This window comes from Scyliorhinus torazame, chromosome 14 (genome assembly GCF_047496885.1).
Source record: "Scyliorhinus torazame isolate Kashiwa2021f chromosome 14, sScyTor2.1, whole genome shotgun sequence".
Lineage (NCBI taxonomy): Eukaryota > Metazoa > Chordata > Chondrichthyes > Carcharhiniformes > Scyliorhinidae > Scyliorhinus > Scyliorhinus torazame.
In genome coordinates this window covers 106,332,101-106,357,157 of record NC_092720.1, presented here as the reverse complement: position 1 = coordinate 106,357,157, position 25,057 = coordinate 106,332,101, and the positions used below count along the sequence as shown (strand labels likewise).

Below are 25,057 nucleotides of genomic sequence, written 5' to 3'. Positions count from 1 at the left end.
GGAAATGGGTGTTCCATGCACGCAGGTGCTAGCCTCTCACCAGTACCAGAATCGGTCAGGGGTTCACGCTGATTTTTCCGTCGTGAATCACCCGCGGATTCTCCGTTGGCGCTGGCACTTAGCCTCAGGAACGGACAATTCAACCCCTCATCTTTACCACCTGCCTTCCAATGATCGGGAGAGGCCGTTCCATCTCAACAAATCTGCCTTAACCCTACCCACCAGGCTTGCAAAATGCAATTTACAGAGCCAGGCCCAGTCATGGGCCACGTGATCCCTCAAGTACCTTAAGTGAGCAGTCGCAACACAAAATGTCAACTCCCCCCAAGCCAGCTTCCGCCTCCGGAATAGAAACTAAAAAGCATTCACTCTTTTCCAAATTCAGTTTATATGCTGAAAAAGCTCCAAACCTCTGGAGCAGCCCTATTATAACCCCCACTGTGGGACCCAAGTTATAAATGTACAAGAAAATGTCGTTGGCATAGAGGGACACCTCGTGCTCCACCGAACATCCCCTCACTATCCCCCTCAACGTATCGGAGTACCTCAGCACAATGGCCACGGGCTCCATCATTAGCGCAAATAGGGAGTACATGGGACACATCTACCCCGTCCCCTATGCAGCTGAAAGAAATCCCGTGTTTACCTCATTCATATGAACACTCGCCTTTGGTTCCTTATATAACAATTTGACCCACGCCCAATCCCAAACCGCTCCAACACCGCTAACAAATGACTCCACTCTACTATCAAATGCCTTCTCTGCACCCAGCTCCACCACCACCTCTGGCTCCCCCCTTCGGATGGTGAGAGCACCATGTTTAACAAACGGCGCACATTTTTGGACAACTGTCTACCCTTTACATTTATGGATGCTATTTATATGGACTTCGAGAAGGCATTTGATAAAGTCCCACATAAGAGACTGCTAACTAAGGTGGAAACCCATGAAGTTGATGGTAAATTGTTGACATGGTTAGGAACTTGGTTGAGTGGCAGATGATAGAGAGTGTGTTTAATGGGTAAGTACTCTAATTGGCAGGATGTGATTGTAGTGTACCACAAGCATCTGTGTTGGGACCTCAATTATTCACTAATGACTTGGATGATGAAAAAAAAAGTTATATCCCCAAATTTGCTGATGATACAAAGTTAGGTGGTATTGTAGAAAGCGTAAATAATAGCATAAAATTGCAAGGAGATATTGACAGACTAGGTGAATGGGCAAAATTGTGGGAGATGGAATTCAATGTAAGCAAATATGAGATTATCCATTTTAGACCAAAAAAAGGTGCAGCAGAGTCCATTCTAAATGAAAAGACGTTAAGTACGATGAATGTCCAAAGAGACTTGGGGGTTCAGGCACATTGATCCTGAAAATGCCCCGAAGAAGTGCAGAAAATAATCACAAAGGCTAATGGAATGCTTGCCTTTATATCTAGAGGATTGGAGTAGACCAACACAGAAGATATCCTGTAGCTATTCAAAGCCATGGTTAGACCCCACTTGGAAGTACTGTGAGCAGTTCTGGGCACCACACCTTAGGAAGGATATTTTGGCCATGGGAGGAGTGCAAGGTAGGTTTACAAAAATGATACCTGGACTACAGGGGTTAAGTTACTTGGAGAGATTACACAAATTAGGCCTGTTTTTGCTAGAATTTAGAAGGTTAACAGGTGATCTGATCAACATGTTCATGATATTGACAGGGTAGATAAAGATAAATTATTTCCACTGGTTGGTGATTCTAAAACTGGGGGCAAAGTCTAAAAATCAGGGCAAGACCATTCAGGAGAGATGAGGGGAAGAACTTCTTCACTCAAAGGGTGGTAGAAGTTTGGAACTCTCTCCCACAAAGAGCAGTTGAAGCCAGAACAGTTGTTCATTTTAAATCTGAGATAGATAGATTTTTGTTTAGCAAAGGTATTACGAATATGGGCCAAAGGCAGGTGTATAGAGTTAGGCCACAGATCAGCCATGATCTCATTAAATGGCAGGATAGGCTTGAGGGGCTGAATGGCCTACTCCTTTTCCTAGGAATAGAAAATGCTGCCCATCACCTTGCGGATGAAACGTTGCTCTCAGACCATTAATATTTGAACGGTTGTAAAAGATTCCATGGTACTTGTGCATTAGTTAACCGTATCAGAGTGGATGATCTGATCATATAGCTTCACAAAGTCGTCTTTTAGCAATGGCATCCTTTAAGGTGGCTCAAGATCATGAACGGTGCTTTAAAAATGCAAATTCTTATTTCATGATGTTCCTACAATTAGTGAGAGAGAGAAAAACACACAAATGGCTACATTACATTCCCAGTTGGCATGAGGATTTTGTTGCACTATTTATTTATACAACTGTAACTTGAGGTCAAGTTGGGTCGTGTGTAATTCCAAGTGCCAATTTGTGCAAGCCAACTTAAAACAGAGGCAAAACAAACAAATCTTCAAATCCACAAAAGGCTGTAAAAAACAAGTTCGAGTCCAAGCAACTCAGGTTGACAATGAAATGTTTCACGCTGTTGTCTGGTATGCCAGGGCAGCACGATAGCACAGTGGTTAGCACTGTTGCTTCACAGCGCTAGGGTCCCAGGTTCGATGCCCGGCTTGGGTCACTATCTGTGCGAAATCTGCACTTTCTCCCCGTGTCTGCGTGGGTTTCCTCCGGGTACTCCAGTTTCCTCCCACAAGTCCCGAAATACGTGCTGTTAGGTAATTTGGACATTCTGAATTCTCCGTCTGTGTACCCGAACAGACGCTGGAGTGTGGCGACTAGGGACTTATCACAGTAACTTGATTTCAGTGTTAATGTAAGCCTACTGTGACAATAACGATTATTATTATCATCCCACCTGAAAAACATTTTGGGAAAGGCCGAAATGTGGAGCGGAACAGTTCCCACCGACAAAGGCAGTGAGCTAGTTAAGCTCAGTAACAAACCAAGATCATGGATGAGATGCCAACTGCAATTTTCCAGTCAGCCTGCAGGTCCCTAGCGATGTCAGTGTGGGAGTAGCTGCCTGAAATCAGCCACCTGACAGCAGGCCAGGGAACTTGGACTCCCAGAAAGATACCGAGGCTCCCCACAGACCCTTCTCCCCACCACAATTGTGGTCCGGGTACTTGTGCCATTTATTTTAGCTCGAATATGTACTGAGAGGGCATCTGAAAATGAATGTCGGGAAATATCCGATCCCTCGATTCCGGGCACCAAGGTGAAAATCTGGCCCATGGATTTAACATTAAGGGAAGAGTAAAAGATCTGTACAAGTTAGACAAGGGCAAATGAGAAGAAATTCTTCTTTCCCCAAAGAATCCTGGGCGTGATTCTCCCAGCCCCCCGCCGCCCCGAGATTCTCCGAGGTGGGGAGAATCGGCGGCATTTGCGCTGTTGAGTTCAGCACGGCGCCGGTCGAGGCCGGGCGGCCAATTCTCCAGCCTGGATGGGCCGATCGGCCACGCGGAAAAAGCAGAGTCCCGCCGGCGCCGTCGCATGCGCGGGTTGGCGCCACCCCCAGTGCACGCCAGGAAGTAAGGCTGGAGAGGCGTGAACTGCTCCAGCGCTGTTCTGGCCCCCTGTGGGGGACAGAATCGGTAGTGCGCGCGCCCGTTTTGTGCCGTCGTGAAACGCGACGACGTTCACGATGGCGCGGACTCTCTGTCCCGCGATCAGAGAATCGCGCCCAAGATACCTGTGAGTTGCTGATTCAGTGGCAAGTGCTGATTTACTCTCTACCTTCAACAAAGAGTGGAACTGAGAGAAAGATCACATCATTCAAGAGGCAGTTTCCAATAAAGAAATCTGACTACACATTATCCATAGGATAAGGAGTCTCAAAGTGATGAGACCAGCCATATGGACCAGCTGGGCTTTTCCAGGTTGTCATTTTTGTACAGAAGTCATTACGGAATATCATCATGAATGCTTCCAGGGCAACTAGGGGCTTTTCACAGTAACTTCATTGAAGCCTACTTGTGATAATAAGCAATTATTATTATTATCAACATGGACGACTAGAACTGAGGCTTCTAGGAATTTTCACAGTTTTATAACTATATACAGCTATGCACAGGGACAGATAAGCATGAGCTTCGTTCTGGAACCATTTTTTTTTGAACTCTGGACCATCTTGCGCTGAGCTCTGGTCACACATGCTCTGACATCAGAACCTTAGATGCTCGCAGAATAGATATTAACCCTTTCTACAATGGTCAAGTTCTCTGTTCCACGGACTATGTTCTCCCACCAGTGAAGAATCTGGACGGTGTCCCGCTGGCACTAGTAATATCACCGAGATGGTATTCTCATATCTGAACTGTGCAGATTTATGCATAGCGGCGAACGTACCGTTTCCCTGCACTTAACTGTTGTCGGGCCATTTTGTGACAAGGCTCCCATTCCCAGCGTCCAGAGACAGGCCCTCTACCACGCAAATGTTGACCCCCCTCTCCACTGGCAAGGGGAGCATCCCCAACCCCTCATCAGGGAAGGGCATCCTCCCTCCACAACGGGAATAGCCTTGCTCGCATGAGGGTACACGACTCTACCACCGGACCCCCACCTCAGGCCACCTCTGTCTCAGCCACCCCACAGAATCCCTCCTCATCCCCTCACTTTCAGTATTCCACCTGATCTTGCCACCGGTTCACTGCCCCCTGGTACCTTTGCACTGACACCCTGAACCCCGAAGTATGCCAAGGGTGTTAGCTCTGGCTCATGTGCGCCTTTGCCACTGCCAAACTGCAGAGGGAGGGTTCCCCGAGGGTCTGGGGGGTTGGGTGGGCTGGGCTGTGGGGTAAGCTGTTGGCCTTGTATTATGGGCCAGAGTTTAGAAAACTCCAAAGTATACCATGGAGTTCACCTGACCCACAACCGTTTATAGATTTTGGTTATGAGGAGCACAAGGGCCTGCCTTTCAGGTGTTATTCAACAAGAGGCTTTAAGCACTTTTAAACAAAAGAGTTTATTCTATGAATTCAGTTAACCTTATAAACACACACGGTAAGCATTTTTAATCAACTATAAACATAAATTCTCCACACAGCTACAGTTCTATATATATATATATATATATATATATATAACCCTTAATAACTTCCCTTTCTGCTGTTTCAACTTGATAACAACAACCAATAAAACCAGGAAAACCCTTTTAACAAAACAGTAGGTTTGAATTCTTTACAGAAAACAGTTATCACTTTTAAATTATCAAGTGATTTGGACACCTTTTAACATACAGAGAGAAGATGCCTTCTTTTTCTGAATCCAGCTTCCAACAGTGTAAACCGAAAGTAAAACTCAGAGCCACAGCCAGCTCAAACCGAAAAAACCCAGAGCCACAGCCCAGCTCCACACACACAACGACATCACTGAAGCGATGTGATAATACAAACATTTCATTTCCCTCTGATTCCTACCTGTAGTCATTCCCTGGCCACCTTGTATTCAATAGCTTTCACTTTCCTGCCACTGTCAGTTTCATCGTGGATACATGCTATTTGTTAGATTTATGGCTACCACCATCAAGTATCATCGTAAATGGTTCCAAGGTTTGTTTAACATACCTTGAGGTTTCGGGGAGCTTTCAAACATTTGTTAATTACATGCAACTATGCAAAGGGTTAGATAAGCACGAGACTCCTTCCAGAACAATCTATCTGAATTCTGGCCATACATGATCTGATGTATGTAGCTATTAACCCGTTATTCTACAATTATTGCATCTAAGGTTGCCAACTCTTTTACAAGGCATTGGTAAGACCGCACCTGAAGTATTGTGCACAGTTCTGGTCGCTTTATTTGAGGAAAAATGTGGTGGCCTTGGAGGCAGTTCAGGAGGTTCACTAGATTGATTTCAGAGTTGAAGGGTTTAATAATAATCTTTATTGTCACAAGTAGGCTTACATAAACACTGCAATGAAGTTACTGTGAGAGATTGAACAGTTTCGGCCTATACTCTCTAGTGTTTAGAAGAATGAGGGGAGATCTAATTGAGGTATACAAGATGCTAAAAGATATGGATAAAGTAGACGTGGAGCTGATGCTTCCTCTTAAGGGACATTCTAAAATGAGAGGTAATAATCTTAGAATAAGAGGGAGCAAATTTAAAACAGATTTGAGGAGAAACTACTTCTCCCAAAGGGTTGTGAATCTGTGGAATTTGCTACCCCAGAGTGCGGTGGATGCTGGGACAGTGAATAAATTTAAGGAGGAGTTAGACAGATTTTTAATTGGTAATGGGTTGAAGGGTTATGGAGAATGGGCAGGACGGTGGATTTGAGGCCAGGATGGGATCAGCCATGATAACATTGAAGGTGTTAGGCTCGGAAGGCTAAATTGCCTACTCCCGCTTCCAGGTCTATTTAAATACGCGCAGTGTACGGAACAAGGTAGATGAGCTTGTGGCCCAGATTGTGACTGGCAGGTATGATGTGGTAGGCATCACAGAGACATGTTTGCAGGGGGTTCAGGACTGGCATTTAAACATCCAGGGATTCACAACCTATCGAAAAGACAGAGGTGGGCAGAAGGGGCGGGGTTGCCTTGTTAATTAGGAATGAAATTAAATCAATAGCACTAAACGACATAGGGTCAGATGATGTGGAGTCTGTGTGGGTAGAGGTGAGGAACCACAAAGGCTAAAAAACCATAATGGGAGTTATGTACAGGCCTCCTAACAGTGGTCAGGACCAGGGGCACAAAATGCACCACGAAATAGAAAGTGCATGTCAGAAAGGCAAGGTCACAGTGATCATGGGGGACTTCAATATGCAGGTGGACTGGGTAAATAATGCTGCCAGTGGACCCAAGGAAAGGGAATTCATTGAATGTTTACAGGAGGGCTTTTTGGAACAGCTTGTGATGGAGCCCACGAGGGAACAGGCCATTCTGGACTTAGTTTTATGTAATGAGCCAGACTTGATTAAAGATCTTAAAGTAAGGGAACACTTAGGAGGCAGTGATCATAATATGGTAAAATTCAATCTGCAATTTGAAAGAAAGAAGGTAGAATCAGATGTAAAGGTGTTACAGTTAAATAAAGGTTAACTACAGGGGCATGAGGGAGGAACTGACGAAAATCGACTGGGAGCAGAGCCTACTGGGAAAGACAGAAGAACAGCAATGGCGGGAGTTTCTGGGAGTAATTGAGGACACAGTACAGAGGTTCATCCCAAAGAAAAGAAAGGTTATCAGAGGGGGGATTAGGCAGCCATGGCTGACAAAGGAAGTTAGGGAATGCATCAAAGCAAAAGAGAAAGCCTATAATGTGGCAAAGAGTAGTGGGAAGTCAGAAGATGGGAAGGCTACAAAAACAAACAGAGGATAACAAAGAGAGAAATAAGGAAAGAGAGGATCAATTGTGAAGGTAGGCTAGCCAGTAACATAGGAGTGATAGTAAAAGTTTCTTTAACTACATTAAAAACAAACGGGAGGCAAAAGTAAACATTGGGTCGCTCCAAAATGACGCTGGTAATCTAGTAATGGGAGACAAGGAAAATGCTGAGGAACTAAATAAATACTTTGCGTCAGTCTTCATTCACAGTAGAAGACATGAGTAATATCCCAACAATTCAGGAGAGTCAGGGGGCAGAGTTGAATATGGTAGCCATCACAAAGGAGAAAGTGCGAGAGAAACTAAGAGGTCTAAAAATTGATAAATCTCCGGGCCCAGATGGGCTACATCCTAGAGTTCTAAAGGAGATAGCTGAAGAAATAGTGGAGGCATTAGTTATGATCTTTCAAAAGTCACTGGAGTCAGGGAAAGTCCCAGAGGATTGGAAAATCGCTGTTGTAACCCCCCTGTTCAAGAAGGGAACAAGGAAAAAGATGGAAAATTATAGGCCAATTAGCCTAACCTCGGTTGTTGGCAAGATTCTAGAAACCATTGTAAAGGATGAGATTTCTAAATTCTTGGAAGTGCAGGGTCGGATTAGGACAAGTCAGCATGGATTTAGTAAGGGGAGGTCATGCCTGACAAACCTGTTAGAGTTCTTTGAAGAGATAACAAATAGGTTAGACCAAGGAGAGCCAATGGATGTTATCTATCTTGACTTCCAAAAGGCCTTTGATAAGGTGCCTCACGAGAGACTGCTGAGTAAAATAAGGGCCCATGGTATTTGAGGCAAGGTACTAACATGCATTGATGATTGGCTGTCAGGCAGAAGGCAGAGAGTTGGGATAAAAGGTTCTTTTTCGGAATGGCAACCGGTGACGAGTGGTGTCCCGCAGTGTTCAGTGTTGGGGCCACAGCTGTTCTCTTTATATATTAACAATCTAAATGACGGGACTGGGGGCATTCTGGCTAAGTTTGCTGATGATACAAACATGGGTGGAGGGGCAGGTAGTATGGAGGAGGTGGGGAGGCTGCAGAAAGATTTAGACAGTTTAGGAGAGTGGTCCAAGAAATGGTTGATGAAATTCAACGTGGGCAAGTGCGAGGTCTTGCACTTTGGAAAAAAGAATAGAGGCATGGACTATTTTCTAAACGGTGACAAAATTCATAATGCTGAAGTGCAAAGGGACTTGGGAGTCCTAGTCCAGGATTCTCTAAAGGTAAACTTGCAGGTTGAGTCCGTAATTAAGAAAGCAAATGCAATGTTGTCATTTATCTCAAGAGGCTTGGAATATAAAAGCAGGGATGTACTTCTGAAGCTTTATAAAGCATTAGTTAGGCCCCATTTAGAATACTGTGAGCAATTTTGGGCCCCACACCTCAGGAAGGACATACTGGCACTGGAGCGGGTCCAGCAGAGATTCACACGGATGATCCCAGGAATGGTAGGCCTAACATACGATGAACGTCTGAGGATCCTGGGATTATACTCATTGGAGTTTAGGAGGTTGACGGGAGATCTAATAGAAACTTACAAGATAATGAATGGCTTAGATAGGGTGGACGTAGGGAAGTTGTTTCCATTAGCAGGGGAGACTAGGACCCGGGGGCACAGCCGTAGAATAAAAGGGAGTCACTTTAGAACAGAGATGAGGAGAAATTTCTTCAGCCAGAGAGTGGTGGGTCTGTGGGATTCATTGCCACAGAGGGCGGTGGAGGCCGGGACGTTGAGTGTCTTTAAGACAGAAGTTGATAAATTCTTGATTTCTCGAGGAATTAAGGGCTATGGAGAGAGAGCGGGTAAATGGAGTTGAAATCAGCCATGATTGAATGGTGGAGTGGACTCGATGGGCCGAATGGCCTTACTTCCGCTCCTATGTCTTATGGTCATGTGTTCTAGGCAGGAAATGCTCTGGCTGATTTTGCAATCCAGCACTTGGTCTGTAACATTGTAGGTAGTAGATGAGGAACATATATCAGGCCATGATAGAATGGTGGAGCAGACTTAATGGGCCCAATGGCCTAATTCTGCTCCTATATCTTATGAGCTTTTGAAATTCTGGTTCAGTGCATACTGGGAATTTTTGTTTTTGCTTTTGTTTTAAATTTAGAGTACCCAATTCATTTTTCCAATTAAGAGGCAATTTAGCGTGGCAAATCCACCTAACCTTCACATCTTTTGGGTTGTGGGGGCAAAACCCACGCAAACACAGGGAGAACATGCAAACTCCACACGGACAATGACCCAAGGCCGGGATCGAACCTGGGACCTCGGCGCCGTGAAACAGCAGTGCTACCACTGCGCCACTGTGCTGCCCTTTATACTGGGAATTTTTAAAAAAATCATATGAATTTCCAATGCAGAAAGAGGACATTCAGCACATCGAGATTGCGGCTGTCCTTAGAAAGAGCACCCAGCTAAAGCCCATGCCTCCACCCTATCCCCGTAACCCCACTTAGCCTTTTGGACACAAAGGGGCAATTTAGCATGGCCAATCCACCTAACCTGCACATCTTATGGACCGTGGGAGGAAACCAGAGCATCATGAGGAAACATATTTAATACTCAATCATCAGAGATCACAGATATCCAAAGACTGTATTGCATTCATTGGTTTTAGCATGGTTTAAAGGGCCTCAGTACTGTTTTGAACACACTGTATTACAGACTGGAATCACCCACCGCAAAAAATTATGCAGAACCTCCAATTATGGCGTTGTTTGAATCTTTCTACTTTGTCTATGTAGTTTCCGAAATAGTGGAACAAGATGATGGTGCACCACAATAAGAAATGGGCTTGATCTCATCTCTAGCCAGCTGAACATAACTACAGAGATTTGCTCACTTTGTATCAAATAGATTTCATGCTGAAAAAATATTCAAAGTGTTTATACTTTTCCTAAACTGGCTGAGTTTCAACATTGCTGACTGAGTAGTTGTACATTTTTGCTTGGATTTGGTAGTGTAAACACATCACAAGGTGAATCCTATCAAGTCACGAGAACTCCACCGCATACAAGTGATGACACATCAGGAATACTTAATGAAACTAAGTGGTATTTTGCAAGCTCTGCTAAAATCAATGATTACTGCGCCTCCAAACAGACTCTGATTTTGATTATTTGAATAATTTTGTACATTAATTGGAACGCAAGTAATTCTATATTTATAACCTGTACAGTGTGCGGCAGGGGTTGCAATAATCCTGTAGTTCAGTTGATTTTGGATTCTTAAGGCACATTGGAAATATGTTTTGCTACATATTCTGTTTGGAATACAACACAGAATCTTCAGTATTTAGTGAATACCTGGAGGGAACTTTCCTATCAGTCTTGCCAATAACATGTGATTGGCAGAGATGTGATTCTCCCCCCCGCCCCTCCCCCCCCTCCCATCATTACTGCTTCCAGTCCCGCCGATGACAAACCCCTGCCGCCGGTCTGCCCGCAGTGGGAGATGGATTCAGAAGGAAACCTCATTGACAGCGGCGGGACCAGAATGGTGGGCTGCCGGGAAACACACTGCAGAGGGGTGCGGAAAACCCCACCTTGGGGTGGAACATTCCCATCATTTGTCAGAGTATCAGGCTCTGACTGAAAACTGGCATGTATCTCTTCAGGTGCACTGCTGAGTTTTCAGACCAGACTTTCTGGCACTCTGACAGGGGTGTGGTTTACACCGTTAGTTTAGCAGGATGGGACCTGAGGAAAGCCGGCTCCACAGAGATTGGGGCGCCATCTTTAAAGGGCGATCACAGTTGACCTTAACAACCCCCCCCCCCGCCCCCCATCCCCCTGCTCCCCCAACAACCACAAAGGTATCAGGGGCTCTTCCCACCCCACCACCACCACCAAACGGCACCATCGGTGCCCTCCGCCCCCCATTTACGCAACCACCGTCGCAGTATCGCCACTTCCCCCGCCGACACTGCAAGTTCCTTCCCCCTTCCCCCAATGCCCACTCCCGTTCTCCCCCCAGTGCCTCCACCGTGACTGCAAGTTCCCGCCCTTAATGGTCACTCCCCCGTCACTGCCAAGACCCCCCCCCTTCAAAGTCCTCCGTGCTCTCCTTCCCCACTACACACAATGGGAACTGCCTCCACCCTCTCGAACTGAGCTTCCCAGAAGGCCTGCCCTGGACATTGCCCCCCTGGCACAGTTTGGCACAGACTGGAAGTACAAGGTTGGGACTGCCAGAGGGCAGAGCCAGAGCACTGTCTGGGCATGTCCTCTTCCCCTCGCCCTCCCCTCCCACAGCTATACTCACTTTTGTGTTCCCGAGGGGGTTCCCCTCGACTTCTAAAAGTCTTTATGTACTGGTTCTAAACCTCGCTGACCTGACGTCACATTGGAGAGGTTTGAATATTGTGGGAGAAACATGTGGTGGAGGGGGGTGGGGGGGGGCTCATTAATAACGTTTCCATTCATTTAAATATGTTACAATGAGGTTCTTGTCCTTTGTGGGCGGGAACATTGTTATACCTTCGGCAACGGGCGTGGAAAATCAGGCAACGTGATCTCGCTGATTTTGTGCCCACATCACCGTTCTGTCTGATGGCGAACCCGGGCTGAGAATTCCACCCTTACGTTCCCCGCTCAAATCCACAGAAGTCACTGTAAACTTTCCTCTTAAAGCATCAGATTCCTGTTTCCACACCAAAAAGGCTGGCAGTTTGCAAAGCAGGGAAGGTAAAAATAACAGACTGCTACTGTATGAATGGACTGAACATGATGAAATACTGATGCACTATTGCAGAGCTAATGCTCATTATACATTGCAACAAGTGACTCAAAATGCATTTGTACAAAACACACTGGTCACATTGATTCATATATCTCCATATTCTCACCTCTCTGAAATTCAATTTCCCATCAAAATCCTCATCAACTTCTTTGATCATATTTTTCAGGCCAATGTGAGTCTGAGGGGCTCCAAGTTTCTCCATCATCAACTTTAGCTCCATTAAGTCAATGAAGCCATCCTTTCCAGAGTCATAGCTGCAGAAGGTCACAGGAAACAATGAGTTAGTTATAATGATAACAATTATCTTTATTGTCACATGTAGGCTGACATTAACACTGCAATGAAGTTACTGTGAAAATCCCCTCGTCGCCCCATTCTGCCGCCTGTTTGGGTACACAGAGGGAGAATTCAGGAAGTCCAATTCACCTAACAAGCACGTCTTTCGGGGCTTCTGGGAGGAAACCGGAGCACCCGGAGGAAACCCACGCAGACACGGGGAGAATGTGCAGACTCCGCACAGACAGTGATCCAAGCAGGAATCGAACCTCGGACCCTGGCGTGGTGAAGCAACAATGCTAACCATAAGGCACCATCACAAGAACAATTTGCACATAGATCAAACCAAATTATTGATTATTTCAGTGCTGCCAAGCTTCTAATCTAGTTTGATTGCAAACAATTATCACTCTGAACTATACCACAAACACTTGTTTACCCATCCATTGCAGTCTTGATCTGTTAAAAACTCATAAACAATACCGTGCAGGAGGCCGGCATTGGCCCATCAAGTCTGTACCGACCATCCGAAAGAGCACTCAACCGTGGCCGCCTCATCATCGTAACCCCATGCATTTATCATGGCCAATCCACCTAAACTGCACATTTTTGGATGCTGGGAGGAAAGGGAGCACCTGGAGAAAACCCACATAGACACGGGGAGAACGTGTAAACTTCACAAATACAGTCACCCAAGGCTGGATTTGAACCCGGGTCCTTGCGCGCGGTGAGGCAGCAGTGCTAACCATTGTGCCACCATACATCCCCACTCACTACAGGAATTAACATTTACTGAAGATGCTTTCAAACAGAACATGAAAAGTATGAAGATGCTGAATAATTCCAGTCTTCTGACAAGGGAATGGAAGCAATGAAAAAAATGATAAACTAGCATTATGAGGAAAGACTTGAGACACCGGGATTATTTCCACTCGAGATTAGAAAAATTTAAGAGGTTTCTAAAATCATGAATCGATTTATTGGTCTTTCTCTATTCACTTAATTTATTCTGTTAGTTTAAGTGATAAAAGGGTAACTGCTTAAAAAGCCAGATAAGAGAGGAGAGGAGAAATTTCTTTACGCAGGATAGAATAATTTGCACAGGGAATAGCTGAATTAGAGACCAGTGCATAATAAATATGAGAAGCAAAAAGGAAACTACAATGACATGGAGATAGAGAACATGGGACAGAGGTTAATTTGTGGGTTACTTCAGCAATGAGTCAGAGAGATAGGGACAGAAATATACATGTTGATAGTGTCGTTCCTGACCACAGAATGTCCCAAAGTATTTTGTAGCCAATTAAGTACTTTTGAAGTACAGTGATTGCTGGAACATAGGAAATGGGGTAGCCAATTTGCATATAGCAAGCTCCCACAACACCAAAGTGATAATAACCAGATTATTTGTTTGTAATGTTGATAGAGGGCTAAATATTGGTTAGGTCACCGGTGATAACACGCCAGATGTTCTTCAAAATAGCACCAATCAATCATATCCACCTGAGGGCAAAGACTTGGTTTAATGCCTCATCTGAAAGACAACGGGCCAGATTTTCACTCCCAGGTCAGGTGCGCAGAGAAGGGAGAATTCCTGGCTCTGTGAACCCGATTGTTAAAAATGGCCTCCTTCAGGTTGGACTTTTACTTTTCTCTGGGTGTGCGCGCTAGATTGGAAGTTGGCCTACCTCTCGCCAGGCAACTGTCGGACAAATCGTGTTCTACATTTTTTGGGAGATTTAGTAGCAAACTTAATTCTCAATTTCTACTCAATAGAGTGAATAGTCAGAAGTCTCAAAATTTCCTCTTATTCTATGCACAGCCCGCAAAATCAATTTCCCTGCAAACTTTCTGAAAGGATGTATTTCATTCAGCAACAACAAAATGTGTGTCACCTACCAATTTATATCAAAGCAATAACGTCAATGGAAAATTTGTGAACTAATATAGAAAAATGTATCAAAAACAGCATGCCTGCTCGGGAAAAGATTATATTGAAGATGATGATTGTTAGGACAGCAGTTGTTGCTTACCATCAGCCCTAATCAATCTACAAAAAATGAGGAGCAGGGAAGCAGAAGTTCTACACATTTAGCTCGTAATAGTTGTTTCTACGTTAACGCGTTAGGTACTAGACTCACAGCCATTAACCTAACAATGTTGTCAGTGTGGGTTAGAGGAATCTCCTTTCATTCTAATTAATAAATTTAGGAAAGGAAATTAACAACTTTTCCCAAATACACCCAATCTTTATTCAAATTATATTTTTTAAATTATGGAGGTCCCCAGCTTTCCCATAATAGTTGCTCCAACAACTCTGGTTGAGTTATTACAGGAGTGAAATAAGCTGGCATTATATGAAGGAGGGTTTAGTGTGTAAGCAGATAACAGCTTCAGTCTTTTATCAGACCAGCCTTACTAATGTCATAGCTTTGTTTAAATTTAAGTAACCCACCACTTAGACAGACAGGTTGTCACAACTGAAATTAACCAGATGCCAAGCTTTAAAACAGCAATGGATTCCTCTTCTTCAATGAGACTAGTGGCCTTTGCGCCATCTCTATTATAAGCAATGGGAATTAATTACAAAAATAAGTGGTGAAAGCAAAGTATTTCTCTTAATCAACTTTTAAAAATATGCAACAGGGAAACTTGTACAAGTTGTTTAGCTCTTACGGTAACGTAAACAATGGCCCAAATTTTCCTGTCAAAATAATAGAGACTAATAACGTTCACTATTATTCATGCACAAATGGTTCAGCAATTTCAAATGAGGGGAAGATGCAGTCTTCTCTCTGACATTGGCTTTGCAGTAATGGCACTTTATTGTTTGACTCACCATGAAAAGGTCTGAAGTTGTTTTGTGTGTGTGGCAGAGACAAAGTAAACTTGTCACAGAAACTCATCCCTTCCAGTCTAGGTACCCATTAATGACGCAAGTGCAAATCACTGTCAACCAACCTTCCTGGCACGGACAATTAATGATTAGGAGTCTTGCGTCACAGTCCTTCAGGTTTCAACAGTTGTTGAAGACTTTGTTAAATGTAACATTCTAAATACAGAAAATTTAGGGCCAGTAGGTAACCCTTTGTTCCATTCTGTATCAGTGCCTGGTATCTAGAAATTGTTGGATGATGCAGGACTCTATCATCTTACTTCTGTACACTTCTGTCATTGTCAAAATAGCTTAAAGATAACTATTATCACTTTGGTTTGGCTCTGTAGGTATTAAGTGTAATTTTGTCCACAAGGGCTATAAATGAAACTGGTGCTGCAGGGTTAACCAGTGCTCTGAAGCTTTTAGCTTATTAGTCACTTGAGGTTTTATAACCTTTATTTAAATGTACACTAAAATGTACAGAATAGGATATTGAAGCTGATACTATATTTCTGAGGAACACAAGCTTGATTATTGCGCTGATCTGACGTGACCTGTTCTAAAAATAGTTTGCTTTTGCCATCAGATTCATTCAGCATTTTGAACATGGAATATTGAGTTATTTATAATTTGTGTTGCTTATTCTTGGTTCCTTGCCTGTCTCCTAGATTCTCAAGTTATTTTTAAATGCTGATTAGTGCCTATTCTTATGTGAGAACAGGCCAAGGACTGGTGATAAACCAGCTACTTCCTGGTCCTTGAAAGGGCTTCGGGCATGTCTAAAATAGTACAGGATCCTTTATAGCTTTATTGTGGAATTTTTTAAAGCAAGAACGCTATAAAATCTCATCTGCCATTAATTCTGCTCAGCATGTAGGAGTTTGTCAACTTTTTTTCCCCTTTTATCAGCTGTTTTATAAGCTGCTGAATTTAAGTATGTTGTGTGTACACAGCATGTGTTGGAAGTTTCAGCTGCTGACCTTTAGTTCTTTTTCAGTTCTTATTGGTTAAAGGCCAGATTCCTTGGGTTAGAGGGTGGTCATTAGTAGGATCACAAATCTGGAAACGTGACTCTTGCAAACACTTAAAAAGGTAGCCTGACTTTGCAATGCCCAATGGTTTTAAATATGATCAATAATGGGGGTGAATTTTTTAAAGGAACAAGAGTTAAAAGTTGACAGATCTCTAGTATGTTGTGCATAATGGCTCCTGGGGATGGTGTTGGAAAGAACAAGTGTGGTTTCGTACAAAGTCCAGGTTCAGGGGAAAATTCAGCAAAAGCACTTGGACCACCTGAGAAACGAGACCCCACACTTCATGATGCCCAAACGGTGGTATTGGCGTCTCGTCTGTGCCAGGACCGCCCCTCAGCCAGGGAATCCAGCCATCAGGGGCACAGCGTCTGGTCCATCAGGAGGACGCCGACTTTGGATCAGACATGGACGCCGAAGTGTCCGTAACGGTGGACGACATCCTGTCCAGGACCGAGGCCCCGGCAACAACTCTTTGTAGATTTGCCAGGAAACGGCGGTTGGCAAATTCATACACTCTGCCTGATCCAGAACCGCCAGGGCCAGAAGCACAGCCACAGGCAAAGCAACACAGAAGGTTCCCATTGTTGGCGGGTGCAGGGGGAGGTTCGGCGGTGGGGTGGGAAAGAGGTGTTCTAACCCACACAAAGATCACGGGGAAACCATTGTTGATTTCCCCGTAGGATCCTAATGCACGATCAATGACCACTAAAGCGAGGTTGTAGTCCAACTGAATGCTTTAATAAGCTAGATGTTTCCCCCAGCAGCTCAGGTACAGAATGAGGGCTGCTGGGGCGGCACGGGTTCTTATACCCCACCTATCAGGGCGGAGCTAACATACACTCTAACCAATAGAAAGCATACAGTTTCCACCAATGGTGCTTTAGCCTATCAGGTACCGTAATACCTATAATACCACATTCACCCCCTGTTAAAAAAAAAGAGACCGGCGGGGGTGGTGGCCAGAAACTACAAAACATAACATGGTATAATTAGTTATGGAGGTACCGTAATACCTCCGTACAGTGGTTAGTAACTATTTACAAGTCTGGTAGCTATGTACATTTGATGGTTTATTACAGATTACAGTTAAAATGAAGCAATCAGTCAATCGGGGGCCCTGGTCGTCCTCTGAGATCGTCAGAGCTTCGGTGGTTACTCCGGTGGAGACTTGGGCGTCTGTGACTCCGGGAGCGTGGCTTCGATCTCCATGGCAGCTTCGTCACCCATAGACGGTGCTGGTGGGGAAAACGGCTGACCTGGGAAGGGAGCGCCTGCGGGGGGCGTCGGTGGGTAGGGGGGTGGCGGAAGGACCGATCCTCCTGTAAGGTGCTGCGGTGGAGGGGAGGGTGGGACTGGTGGCTGGAATGTGTGTGGGGTTCCGGCGGGCGCCAGGTCCCGTAGGGAGACCGTATCTTGTCGGCCGTTGGGGTACGCCACGTAGGCGTACTGGGGGTTAGCATGGAGCAGATGGACCCTCTCGACCAACGGGTCAGACTTGTGCACCCGCACGTGTTTTCGGAGCAGGATGGGTCCGGCCAGGTCGGGAGCGAGGTCCCAGAGGCGGACTTCCTAGGGAAGACAAGAAGACGTTCGTGAGGTGTCAGATTGGTGGTCATACAAAGCAGAGACCGGATGGAGTGGAGGGCATCCGGGAGGACGTCTTGCCAGCGGGAGACTGGGAGGTTCCTGGGCCGTAGGGCCAGTAGGACGGTCTTCCAGACCGTTCCGTTCTCCCTCTCTACCTGTCTGTTACCCCGGGGGTTGTAACTGGTCGTCCTGCTCTAGGTGATGCCCTTGCTGATCAGGAATTGACGCAGTTCGTCGCTCATAAAGGAGGAACCCCCTATCACTGTGTCTGTAAGCGGGGAACCCGAACAGTGCAAAGATGCTATGGAGGGCCTTGATGACGGTGGTTGCGGTCATGTCAGGGCAGGGGATGGCGAATGGGAACCGGGAGTACTCGTCAATCACGTTCAGGAAGTACGTGTTGCGGTCGGTGGAGGGGAGGGGGCCTTTGAAGTCCATGCTGAGGCGTTCAAAGGGACGGGAAGCCTTTATCAGGTGCGCTTTCTCTGGCCGGTAGAAGTGCGGTTTGCACTCCGTGCAGATTTGGCAGTCCCTGGTGGCTGTCCTGACCTCCTCGATGGAGTAGGGCAGGTTGCGGGTCTTGACAAAATGGAAAAAGCGAGTGACCCCCGGGTGGCAGAGGTCCTCGTGGAGGGCTTGGAGGCGGTCCACTTGTGCGGTGGCACATGAGCCGCGGGACAGGGCGTCAGGAGGCTCGTTTTGCTTCCCGGGACGATACAAGATCTCGTAGTTGTAGGTGGAGTGTTTGATCCTCCACCGCAAGATCTTGTCGTTTTTTTAACTTGCCCCGCTGTGCATTATCAAACATGAAAGCCACCGACTGTTGGTCAGTGAGGAGAGTGAATCTCCTGCCGGCAAGGTAATGCCTCCAATGTCACACAGCTTCTACTATGGCCTGGGCGTCCTTTTCGACTGAGGAGTGGCAGATTTCGGAAGCATGGAGGGTACGGGAGAAGAAGGCCACGGGTCTGCCCGCTTGTTTGAGGGTGGCCGCCAGAGCTACGTCGGACGCATTGCTCTCGACCTGGAAGGGGAAGGACTCGTCGATGGCGTGCATCATGGCCTTTGCAATGTCTGCTTTGATGCGGCTGAAGGCCTGGCGGGCCTCTATCAACAAGGGAAAAACTGGATTGGATCAGGGGATGGGCCTTGTCCGCGTAGTTGGGGACCCACTGAGCGTAGTAGCTAAAAATCCCGAGGCAGCGTTTCAGGGCCTTGGGGCAGTGAGGGAGGGGGAACTCCATAAGGGGGCGCATACATTCAGGGTCGGGGCCTACAACTCCATTTCGCACTACGTAGCCGAGAATGGCTAGACGGTCGGTGCTAAACACGCATTTATCCTTGTTGTATGTAAGGTTAAGGATTTTAGCGGTCTGGAGAAATTTTCGGAGGTTGGTGTCGTGGTCCTGCTGGTCATGGCCGCAAATGGTGACATTATCGAGATACCGGGATGTTGCCCGTAAACCGTACCGGTCAACCATTCAGTCCATCTCGCGCTGGAAGACCGAGATATGCGGGGGAGAGGGTACCCGTCCAGCTGCGTAAACCTGTTGATGGTCTGACTGTAGTCAATGACCATCCTATGCTTCTCCCCGGTCTTTACCACCACTACTTGAGCTCTCCAGGGGCTGTTACCGGCTTCAATGACCTCTTCCCTCAGTAGCCTTTGGACCTCTGACCTAATAAAGATCTGGTCCTGGGCACTGCAGCGTCTGCTCCTGGTGGCGACGGGTTTGCAATCCGGGGTGAGGTTCGCAAACAGGGAAGGCGGGTCGACCTCAAGGGTCGCGAGGCCGCAGACAGTAAGGGGGGGGTATAGGGCCGCCGAATTGGAATGTCAGACTTTAAATGTTACACTGGAAGTCTAAACCCAGGAGTGTAGCCGCGCAGAGGTGGGGAAGGACGTAGAGACAGAAATTTTTGAACTCCCTTCCCTGGACTGTGAGGTTTGCTAAACAAAACCCCTTTATCTCCACTGAGTGGGAACCGGAGGCCAGTGAGATTTTTTGATTAACAGGGTGGATGAGGAGAGAACAGCGCCTTACCATGCCGGGGTGTATAAAGTTCTCCGTGCTTCCGGAGTCGATTAGGCAGGACGTCTCATGCCCGTTGATGAAAACAGTGGTCGTAGCGGTTGAGAGTGTTCGAGGCCGAGACTGATCCAGAGTCACCGAGGCCAATCGCAGCAGTTGAGAGTTCTGTTCAGGCAGTGTGTGGGCAGCCGAGCTGCGGTCCTGGGGGTTCATCCAAGATGGTGTCTCCCATTGGGCACACATGGCTGGGGGTGCACAAAATGGGGCGCCCATCCCTCCAACGTGGCGTCCGCTGAACAAGGTGGCGGCGCCCGGAGTCTGCACGTGGCCCTGGGATATGGAGGTGGTGACGACCGCTGGCCGCATGGGGCCCGTGGTTGCGGTCCACATTCGCTGCTGGAGACCGCGGCCACCGCTCGGGCCTGGCATACCCCCACGAAATGGCCCTTTTTGCCGCCTCCCTTGCCGGTGGATGCGCAGGCCGGGCAGCGCTGGCGGGGGTGCTTGGCCAGCCCGCAAAAGTAGCAGCGGGGCCCCTCGGGGTTGCCAGGCCGCCTTGCAGGGAATGGGGGAAGTCTCTGGGTCGGCCACGGAGGGGTTCCACGCTGCCCAGGGGGCTGCCAGGGAATGTAAGCGCGGGCGTTCCTGTAGGCCACGTCCAGAGAGCCTTGTCACCACTTAAATTGGCCAACTCCCGATTCAAAGTGGCGAACGGCAAAGGCTGATGGGAAAGTCAGCCAACAGGACAAAAATGAGCAGCTGCAGGTTGGCTGTGTATTTATTTCTGGAAAGGCCAAACAAGATCGATACCAGCAACCATCAGCATAACAAAACACCAGCCATCTGCATACTAATGAGCAATCCCCGGGAACAATAAGCAACATTTAGCCACATAAAGCAAAACCAGACTCTTCGGTGCCAGCAGAAGCCTACACAAAAGGAGGTGAACGACCACCTCAAGACCGCCCATCGATCAGGGAACCGCTCCAGCATTGGAGAAAATCGATCCAAGTGATTGGGACAAAGTCCAATCACTTGGGACCAGGTACAGGGTCCGCCCCGAAAGGCGGGAAGCCCCTGGGGACTATAAGAATTGAGCCCAAAGTTCAACTCGCTCTCTCTTCACTCTTCAGCTCTTCAACACCGCTTCTCCAGCTCTCTTCACTCCTCAGCTCTTCACCACCGCTTCTCCAGCTCTCTTCACTCTTCAGCAGCCGATCGAACCTGTAAGTCTTACTTCAACGCTCGTTACGAGATAGGCGCTCCTAGCTACCAACCTGTACCAACTTCGAATCCCGCAGGCTCAGACCCCGAACGAAAGGCCATTTGTTTCCCTGACCTGGTGGGCCAGTTCCAAGTAAAGTATAGGCCTGTTAGCTGTAGAAGTAGCCTCGACGTAGAATTTATGCATGAGTAGCGATTACTGTGTATAATAAATGTGCTTTGATTTAAATCTTACTAATCGGTGTATTGGATTATTGATCATTACTCGGACTTGAACCACGTGGCGGTATCATAAAGATACCTGGTGACTCAAGAGCAAAGGTAATAAAACAGAGCAATTGAACCAAGGAGAAAATTTGCAACATTATTTGGCGACATCCTGATGGGACCCGATCTAGAAGTGGAAAACCACTCCAGGAGAACCCAGAATTTGAATTAGAGATCCAATTGGAAACAGAAAACCACAAGTGTTCAAGCAGTTCTGATCAATACTCATAATTCGGAAGTGTGTGTATGCTTGCGTAACTAACAGGGCGATAAGGTAAAACTGATAGATTTTTTGTTGCGACAAAACTGTCGGAAGTTTGTATACCGGAAAGTAGCGAAAGTCGTACCCGTATTTACAGCACCGCCTTAATACCCCTATCCCAAATTTGAAGAGCAGCATTCGGATTAATACCCCTGTCCCAAATTTGAAGAGCAGCATTCGGATAGGAAAGATGCAGGCAATGCAGCGCCTAATGAACCCAGAGGAATTTGCGGTCGCAGCGACCAGCAGCAGTAGAGTGGGACAATGTCCCATTTGGGAGGAAGCGATCAGGAAATATCTCAAAGGAAAAGGATGGCCCCTTTGGAATGAATTCTGTGACAACGAGGAATCAGGTCCCGGGAGTATAGGACATACTTGGTGGGAGAACCCGAGCGAGATCCACACAAAATGCAGGCAATGCAGCGCCTAATGAACCCAGAGGAATTTGCGGTCGCAGCGACCAGCAGCAGTAGAGTGGGACAATGTCCCATTTGGGAGGAAGCGATCAGGAAATATCTCAAAGGAAAAGGATGGCCCCTTGGGAATGAATTCTGTGACAACGAGGAATCAGGTCCCGGGAGTATAGGACATACTTGGTGGGAGAACCCGAGCGAGATCCACAAAAAGAGCTTGGGGAAAGCTCGCAAGCCGATGGCAATTGTGTACTGCTTGGCTCAATTGCGACGCACAGAGGAGGTCATTAGGACGCTCCGGAAAGAAGTTGAGGGCATACATAGAATGAGTAAGGTCGATGTAAGCGAGGTAGAAAAGGAGAATTTAGAATTGAGAAGGAAATTGGCAGCAAAAGATGGAGGTGGATGACGCCAAAAGGGCTCACCAGTCTTGTCTGGCGCACTTAAGCAGCTTCCAGTCTCAATACGAAAAGGCCTATCAGGACACGCAACGAGCAGTCCTGGTACGAGAAGAAACGGAAAAACAGGTAGAGGCATTACAGAAACACTGTAGTGAGCTCAAGGCAGCATTAAGAGCACTCCATGCTGCCACCACAGAACAAAGACAAAGCACGTTAGATCACGCAAAGTGCCGGAAGCAGATTGCAGAGCTGCAATCGCTGCTTTCTGTTCAGAAAGGTTTTCAGGAAACATTGAGAAAAATTCGATCAGGAAGACGGCCCTGATTGGTGGGAAGAATTGAACGAAACTGCGCAGAGATATGTTCAGGGAACATGTGCGCAGGGAAAGCCACAAAAGAGGAAAGCGCCCCAAACCCCCACACAGCAGATAGTTCAAGCGCCAATGAACCCAGTAACCACCCACCGCACAGCCACATCTGACGATGTGGAATTTCTATACTCCACCCCCCTAACAGTGCCTCAATTACGGGACGCGTGCGATAAGATCACACCGTTCCTCCCCACCTCAGACCCCCACCATTTCTTTGCCACAGTTAAGCATCAGGCGACCATGTACGGCCTGGATGAGCGAGAGCATGTAAAGCTCACAGTTTTAAGTTTAGACCCTTCAGTAGCAGCAGCCCTTCCCGACCCACAGAATGTAGGAGGTATCCTTGCAGAAATGCATACCGCGATCCTGGATGCGATCAGGTATAACCGGGGTGACCCCACAGATGGCCTCAACAAATGTAGGCAAAATAAATACGAGCTCCCCACAGCGTTTGCTGGATGCCTGTGGATCCACTTTGCAGCAGTCTTTGGAGACAGACCGCGCCCATTTGTCCCCAGACAACATGGCCAAATGGACCCGCACCATTATCTCCCATGCCACAGAAACAGGACAGAAAGCTTGCAAGAGTTATGATCCCTCAGAGGAGGCCCATAACGAGAAGTGGGTAGTGAAAAGATTGTCCCGCGCTTGGGAGCAATCTGTTCAAAGTAAACCCGCAGTTAAGAATACCGAGGAAAGGCAGGCCGGAGCAGATATGCAGGCAGTAAAAACTCACCAGAACCCCGCATGGGTGAATGAGGGAAAGAACAGCCCCCCACCCAAGTCACAGGAGTGTTACAACTGCGGACAGATGGGACACTTCGCAAGAGAGTGCAATGCCCCTAAAAAGCCACAGAGAGCCCAGCAGACGGGCACTCTGAATAAGAAAAAGACAGAGCACATTCATAGCGTTAGCGCCCGTTCAGATCAGACGGACTTGACCGGAGCGGACTGACGGTGTACGGGCTCCCCCAGTTGGGTCTGCGACACCCTTTGGGATAGGTCCGGATGACCGGTAGTTGCAGCGAAAATTCGGGGACAGCCTATTGAGTTTCTTTGGGACACAGGAGGGTCCCGCACCACAATAAATTCCTCCACCCTGTTTCAAAAAGACACGTGGCCCACTTCAGCCACCATCACCCTCAGCGGCTTTACAGGCCACTCACAGCAGGGACACATCACAGCCCCTGTACCCATTCAAATCGGTAACATCATCACCAAGCACCCTGTAGTTTTAGTTGACCTGCCCCACTCAGCAGAACACATTCTGGGAATCGATTTCATGAATTCCCATAATCTTTCATTCGATCCAGTCAACCACTGTGTCTGGAAGATGGCAAAATCCGCAAGAGCTCAACATAGGAAAGTACGTGAACAAAATTAGCGCAGTAGGCGAATTTTGGTTCAACCCGACCACGCTTAGTACGGACAAGCAGGTTTGGGCAGTTCTGCAAAATAACAGGGCAGCATTCGCGACCCACAAGCACGACTGTGGACGGATGACTGGCTCCGTACAGATAACAGGACCTGACCCTCGACCCCAAAAACAGTATGGATTTCCCCAAGAGGCAGAGGGAGAAATCTCAAAGGTAATAGAAAGCTTATTAGAGCAGGGCGTACTTAGATCAGTAGCCTCCACTAATAATGCCCCGATTTGGCCAGTGAGAAAGCCCGATGGATCATGGCGACTGTCCATCGATTACCGGGAACTCAACAAAATCACCCCCGCAGCAGCCCCCACAGTAGCAACAAGTCCCGAGACCATGCTCAAGCAGGGACTCAATTCCCGATTCTTTACGGTTTTGGATGTCAGTAATGGATTCTGGTCCATTCCATTGGCAAAGGCGTGCCAGTACAAATTTGCCTTCACCTTTAAAGCACAGCAGTGCACGTGGACATGCCTGCCACAAGGCTTCCACAACTCCCCCTCCATTTTCCACTGACAGCTGGCAAATGGTTTAGCCAAATTCTCTCGCCCCGAATGTCTGGTTCAGTACGTAGACAACCTATTACTGCAGACAGACACCAAGGAAGAGCACGTTGAGCTTCTGTCCGAACTGGAACTATTACACTCAATCGGTTGTAAAGTCAACCCCAAAAAGGCCCAGATTTTGGAAGAAAAGGTGATATATTTGGGAACAATTATCGCGAGATCTAGCATAAAAGGATTGACTCGATTGCTAAATTGCCCCTTCCCCAGAACGTTTCAGCCCTCCGGTCGTTTTTAGGACTGGT

At 47.1% G+C, this 25,057-nt stretch overlaps 1 protein-coding gene across 2 annotated transcripts in view; it reads right to left on the bottom strand.

The window, feature by feature from the left end:
- Positions 1-25,057, bottom strand: part of efhd1 (EF-hand domain family, member D1) — a 203,078-nt gene that overhangs the window by 61,810 nt on the left and 116,211 nt on the right. For both annotated transcript variants that reach the window (XM_072474611.1, XM_072474610.1), the window contains exon 2: positions 12,184-12,331. In XM_072474611.1, the coding sequence (XP_072330712.1) occupies positions 12,184-12,331 (148 nt within the window). The remainder of the gene's footprint in view (positions 1-12,183; positions 12,332-25,057) is intronic.